Genomic DNA, 7,118 nt, shown 5'->3' on the forward strand with positions numbered 1-7,118 from the left:
TGATACAGTAGGTGGAGACTCGATTCGCGTTAACCCCGCCCCCTAACTTTTTATTTAATGCTGTATTTATTTATTTAATTTTGGCACTTTTAATCCTCCATACGTTTGGACCTGTTTCTCTGGGGTTTTATTGTAAAAACACAAAATAAAAGCAGGTTCACCAGATTAGAGAAAGAAACTCATCTGTTTTTATTTTAGGCGTTCACAGGAGCGTTCAAAAGAGCTGAGCGTGTGACTCCTTCAAGGTCTGTGGTGAATATAGACTAGTGAGTGTTTTTAAAGCTTTGGGGTAACTAGCAGCGTCTGGGAATGCAGAGGCCATGTGTCGGTGGGTCAGTCCGTCCTCTTCATGCTATGGCCTATAATGAGAGGAGCAGAAGGATGAGATGATGGATACCAGAGAACTCCTGTCATGGTCAAGCCTTTTTAGTTTGATGCGTCTACCATGGTGCCATTATTTCCCATCTATCCATCTTTCGCTGTATTATTTTTCTTCGCCTAATCTCCAAAAATCTGATTGTACCAACTCCATTATTTAAACCAGGAAGCTACAGTTTAAAAGATGAAGCACTAATTCTTATCTGCCTTTAAGCCGTTCTTTAATTGCCTTAGTCGTGCATCTGAGTCGTGTTATAAAGTGTAAGAATAGCTGCTTGAAGTTTCCCCGTTGGTGATTTGCCTCTGAGGCAGCATCTCGGTGTGTATTTGTGTGTGACATCATGCTTTGTTAATAACACCGCTGTCTGTCACCTATTTCCAAGCTGTAAAAACAGTCCCATGCAGCCCTGAGCCACCTCTGTTACCAAATACAGCTATGAAACTTTCAAGATAAAAATCTCGGACCTATAAGGTGGAACCAGGTTGTGAAAAATACTGTTTTCTTTCTAAAACCATCCAGAGCTGATAAAGTCAAACTCTGTTTATCTGCAAACAGTGATGTATTTTATGCAATCAGATAGCTTTTTATGCTTTTTACACATTTTTCAATCAGTTGCTTGGCATGCAGATCTAGAAATAAGTGAAAATGTCTTAAATTAACTGTATTCACTCTTAATTTGAGCAGGTAAATAAGGTTGTTTGCAAATGGAATGAGTATTTTTAGTCTTAGAATAAGACAATTAGATAACATGCACTTAAAATAAGACTTTTATTTTAAGTGTTAGTTGTCTCGTTTCATTGGCAAAGTGTCTCACTTACCTCCTCAATTCAAGAAAAAATGCACTTATTTTTAGAAAAAAAATGACTTATGTAGATATAAATTTTTTGCAGTGTGCGGTGCGTCTCTATCACCCCTCCCTCCATCCAGGCTCCTTTTATTTTGCTTCAATCAGCCTCCACAGACACCTGTAGTCTGGAGTCTTTTTGATTCTTCAGTCCTTTTTGGTATTGCTCTGCTTTTTGTTTAATAAATTCCTTTTTTAAAGAAACTCTTGCTGAATTCTGGATCCGCCGCCGTGATTCATCACTAAATGTTTAGATTTCTTTGTAGAAGACAAGATTTTTCTTTTAAGTATTGTTTTATCTGTGTACCATACATTTGATATTTTATTTTATTTACTCATATTTTTCAGTTGAATGGACTCAGCGAAAAAATGCAGATAGGATTTTGCATTTTCGGTTTATAAAGCAGGCACTTTCATTTATGTATTTATCTTAATAAGTTTATAAATATAATAATAGTGTATTAATAATATTGATATTTATATATATATGTATATTTTTTTAAACAATGTGTTAAGTCCAGGTCAATAGGCTATGTTCATTTCAATATGTTTTGTTGAACATTTAACCATTTAACCCCTGGCTTGTAGCAAAAAAAATTTTTTTTTGCCCTTTTTTTTACTTTGCCATCCGTGATCTAGATGAGGAATGTTTCCTTGTAACTCCATAACTTCTAAATCTGCTGCTACAAAATGATCTCTTATCAGATTTTAAAACACGGAGTGAGACTCTTACACTTTTTTAAAAGTGCAGAGCTGGTTTAAGAGGAGCTAAACTTGCAAATTAAAGGTCTAGAACCTCTATTGACTAAACGTTACACAATGTTAGTTCAAGCGATTCTTTTTTGGAGGTATCAAAGTATGAGGGGTAAATGTAGCTTGCATTTACATTGAAATAAACACGCATCATTTCCCCTTTTATTTCTGTGGCTGAAATGATATGAATGTATTTTAATAGGAATTTTTTTCCAAGGCACTTTAACAACATTAAGAATTGTATTACCTCTCTGTTGCCTCCTTTTTGTGTTATTTAGACAGTTTGTCATCTAAGTCAGTCTGAGAGGAGTCCATATTTTGAAGCTTAGACACAAAGTTAAATCCGAATCGATTTTCAAAGCTGCAGTGGAAATAAAACCTGTAGATGGATTGCTGTTGATAAAATGGGAACGAGCAGAGAAGATCACTGAGCTCATATAAAGGGAATAATCTGTGCACTATTTCAAATAACAGTGTAATATAGACCTGGTGAAAATGTATTATATTTCATAGCTTCTTATGAACATTTGTTACATTTATACACAATGTTCCCCTTGTACTAAAGGAGGATTCAAAACTCTCACCTACAAGGCAAATAAAGGTTTTATTCAGCGGTGACCTCTGACCTCAGATGAAAACAGAGTAAGGCGTTAACAAAGTGGTTTTTAATGCTTTCTAATTCAGCTTTAAAAACCTTTCTATGTCCACTGGAAAGAATAGAAACTTAGAAAAGTCATTTTTATCTTAAAATAAGTGCATTTGTTCTTGGATTGAGGAGCTCAAAGAGACATTTTGCCAATGGAACAAGACAATTTACATTTAAAATAAGAAAACACTATTGCATTCTCTCATTTCAAGTGCTTTTTGTCTAATTATCTTATTTTAAGTGTAAAAATACTCATTCCATTGGCAAATTATCTAATTTACCTACTTAAAATAAGGATAAATACACTTAATTCAAGAAATTCTTACTTATTTCTAGATAAATTTTCCAGTGTGTCTACTGCCAACTTGCAGGAAAATGCTGTTTTCTTGCACGTAAAAAGGAAAGATTGTGCTTATTTTTACTCAACTTTATGCTTTTCTGTTTTGCGTTTTTCGCCGCAGGCCCTGAATAAGAAGGAGCACAGAGGCTGCGACAGCCCGGACAATGAGAGCACCTACGTCCTCACCCCGAGCACAGAGGAGAAATACAAAAAGATTAACGAGGACTTTGACAACATGATGAAAAGTCATAAAATAGTAAGCAATTCTGTTTGCCTATTAATTTTACATTTGGACAGAAGGACGGATGATTCTGTTTTAGATTTCTCTGAGTAGCTAATCCATTACACAACTGAAGAAATGTCCATGGATATCGTGGCCAAATAACCCCATGTTTTACTGATCTTATTAAATATTACAGTCTGAGCTGATGTGAAGATCGCTGTTCTTCTGCTTTCCCTCTAGTCCACAGGTCAGCCGCAGCAGCATTTCATGCAAGCAGCATTAGGCAGCTCAAACTATTGTCACGGTGCAGCCGGAGGAGGAGGAGGAGTGACTTCCCAGGTTCTGTCCGACAACGGGATCCTCTGCTCCCCTCACACACATCCTCAAAGGCACACAAACTCCTCACAAAGACCTCCCAGCACCGGAAACTCAGGTCTGTGTTTAAACTGGTGACATTAAAGTAATGGGAGGATTCAAATCAAGACATTTTTATGCAGACTGACACTAAGGGTCTGATCTTTAGAAGGGTTGTGAGTCTTCAATCGGTGCAAACTTCTTTCAAACAGTGCAGATTTTCAAAGAAAGTGCAAAATGACTTCCATATATGATTCAGCTGGTGCTAACCTGTTCTTTTACTCGTATGTTCAGATCATATTCTAACCACCAAACTGCTCTACTATATAGGCGGATAATATGCAAAGGCAATAATTTATCAATCGCAAAGCGATAGTTTAAATTAAAAAATGAATTTTTTTTCTCTCTCAATAATCCTTATTGTGTTCCGCATTTAAATCACAGTTCGATTTTATTGAACTATTAGGGACGACATTGTTTTGCAGTATGCAGGATGTGGTGGTGGAGGTCAATTTTTCAATCAAAGTTTTAGAAGAAGCCCCAAAAAAGCTATTTCTAATGAAGCAGGATGTTCTCAGAGCGCTGGGTCTTATGTTCATGGAAAGCTGAATGGAAAAAAAAAAACACCAGGAATATTCAAAAAGTGGATAATGTCACGATTTGGCTATGGTTAGTTGACCCAAAAGCAGAGGCAGGGAGGCAGAGGTGAATCTCTTGTGGATTAAATAATGAGTTTACAGAAAACAGAGGAAGGTTATCCAAAAAGAAAACAAAGTCCAAACAAACATGAATCCAGGAGTCCAGAAATCAAAACATAAAAACTAGTCTTAACGTACCAGAAACCATGGAGACATCAGGGGAATCACAATCATAAGGAGGAAGGCTCAGAGAGAAGGAGTTGGAGCATGTTTGACTGTGTTTGACGAGGACCCGGCAAAGAGGAACTGAAGAGAGAGGGCTTTTAAAGGAGACTGAGACAAAGAGAGGGCTAATGAAACTGGGAGCAGGTGTGCACAGAACAAGAGAGGGAAAGAGCTAGGGAAAAAAGGTGAACACAAGAGGGCAGCAGAGGGCAACAAATAGAAACCTGGAAGACTGGAAATAACAACAAAATAATAATTAAACTACTAAAACTATAAAACATGGAGAAAGGGAACCTGACAGATAAAGTTGTAGCTTCAAGTATCATTACAGACTTTTCGAGTGAGGGAATGGGATGTACCTTTAGTTTTACTATTTTCTGTTGGTTTTGTTTAATATTCTAACTGTCTAATCGGTTTTATTGGCTGTAAGCAAAAATCTTTTACCTGACTCTAACCCAGAGAATCCAGCTCTTTGGAGTCTAATCTCCTGTAAAAATGACCGTGGCTACTTCTCTGTGGAGGGGGGTGGAATAAGTATTTGATATTTTTAACTATATATTCATAAATAGTGGCGTTGGATGTAGGAGTTTGCCCTGAAATCGAAAGATTTACGGTTCAAGCCCCGACTCCGACTTTCAGTGTCCTTGGGCAAGACACTTCCCCTGCATTGTCTACTGATGGTGGTCAGAGGGCCCGGTGGCGCCAGTGTACGGCAGCCCCGCTTCTGTCAGTGAGCCCCAGGGCAGCTGTGGCTAAAATGTAGCTTGACAACATCAGTGTGTGCGTGAATGGGTGAATGAATTCAATGTAAAACGCTTTGGTCAAGTCTCCTGACTAGGCGCTATATAAGTACATGCCATTTACCATTTAATTTTTTTACTTTTTTTACTTTTGGTCAGAGCACTTTGAGATGGGCTACCTCTTTCAAGTGCACTTTATCATTGCTATTTTTTTTTTTTTATAATTACATTTTGTCTTTTTTTTTAACAGCCACCGTCAAACTGCCAAAAGCACATGCTGTTTTCTTATTTGGATAGGAAGGAATCGAACCAGTTTGATCGTCTTCACATTTGCACAAGCACTCTTTGCAGATGCCCCGCAACACGCCCACTAATTGATTGCGCCCTTAGTTTGGAACCTTTGAAGATCAGGGCTTAAATATTTATCCATACATGAATGGAATTACATTTTGAACATCAATACAAACTATGCTTGGAGCAAATATTTGAAACGTATTTTAAACAATCATTTGGAGAAAAGGCTATTTTGATAACAGACTGATTTTATTAGAGTGACCAGCTGTCACTTTGTGCACCTCAGAAGTGAAACATATGACTGAACTCGAAATTTCTCAAAAGAAATGAAAAGTTTCAAGGACAGAAAAACGTTTGGGGGGGGGGAAGATGTGCACTGGATAAGCAGAAGTCCTTAATAACTGTGTGTTTGTGTTTTTGCTCACCATCAGGTGGCCTGCAGGCCAGTTCAGATCTGGCTCTACACAACGGATCTGGAGCAGCTGGTACGGCTCTTAGAAACATGCTCTGACACATGCAGCTCTTTACACAAACACACACTTTGTTTTCTCATAGTCTGTTAAAGTCAATGTCTGTGAGGTTTGAGGCTGTTGGCTTTGGGTTCTGTCCTGTTGATGACATCATTAGTTCTCCACTTTGCAGTATCTCACATCTTAGCTCCAGGGTGGGACCTGTGAGTCAGTGTAAATAGTTTCTGCTTCAGTCTATCGCTCTAAAGTGAGTAATCAGGGTTTAGGCTGCGCTGAGCTCTACGGAAGAAGAAGAATCTGGCTGAATCGAAGCAAAACTGGGAAGCCGCCATTTTGTAATGTCAACATTAGTCGTCACTTGGCACAACTCTCTGCTCACATCATCATGCAGCTATGAGCTACAGACTATGCTACAGTAACACAGACTAGTGCTGCAAATCTAGCCTTGTCTGTAGAGTTCCCTGAAATATAGCGGCATGACTTTACAGCTTATAAACACATTTTATCTTCTATCAGCTTCTTAGTTAAACGAGAGAAGTCTGTAGATACCCTGGTGGATCCAATCAGGGAATCATGTGAACAACAAGGATCAATTGGGACTGCAGCTAAAAATTATTTTGCTAATTGATTAATCTGTCGATTATTTTTCAATTAATCGATTAATAATCAGATAGCCAAAGGTTCCTTCCTACTTTTCCACTTGAGGAGTTCTTAATAAAGCATATTGACAAGCAAAGATATATATTTTCCTTATCTTAAATGCAAAATGTTTATATATTTTTTCACAATATTGATAAATTTAGAGCTCTGAATCGGTTGCTCTGAAAGCTAAAAGCATATTTTACAGTCTCTATACTCAGTTAACATTTAATTGATTACCAAATTAGTTGACAATTATTTAAATAAGTAATAGATTAATCTGATTAATTGTTTCAGCCCTAATTTCAAAGTATCATGGCGTCACCTTGTTCTCCAAAGAGTCTAAGGTTAAAATAGAAGCTGCTGCTAATGCGGGTACATCAGGGCTTCCTTAAGAGGGAGCCGAGACCCAGAGGTTTTTTTTTAAATAATCATTGTTATTGGATCCCTGAGGTATATGGAGGGCCAAAATATATTATGAAATACATATTTGTGAATGTACATTGAAATAAGCAGATTTATTTAATTCATTCAAGTTTTTTTATTTATTTATCGAAAACATGATTTAAATAT

At 37.3% G+C, this 7,118-nt stretch overlaps 1 protein-coding gene across 1 annotated transcript in view; it reads left to right on the plus strand.

Annotated features, from left to right (window-relative positions):
* The window catches only part of LOC107085047 (myocyte-specific enhancer factor 2A-like), a 23,884-nt gene that overhangs the window by 6,902 nt on the left and 9,864 nt on the right, over positions 1 to 7,118 (plus strand). The window contains exons 3-5 of the mRNA XM_015375182.1: positions 3,084 to 3,218; positions 3,426 to 3,618; positions 5,868 to 5,921. Coding sequence (XP_015230668.1) covers positions 3,084 to 3,218; positions 3,426 to 3,618; positions 5,868 to 5,921 — 382 coding nt within the window. The remainder of the gene's footprint in view (positions 1 to 3,083; positions 3,219 to 3,425; positions 3,619 to 5,867; positions 5,922 to 7,118) is intronic.

The sequence above is a fragment of the Cyprinodon variegatus genome, unplaced genomic scaffold, assembly GCF_000732505.1.
Source record: "Cyprinodon variegatus isolate N-32 unplaced genomic scaffold, C_variegatus-1.0 Scaffold114, whole genome shotgun sequence".
Lineage (NCBI taxonomy): Eukaryota > Metazoa > Chordata > Actinopteri > Cyprinodontiformes > Cyprinodontidae > Cyprinodon > Cyprinodon variegatus.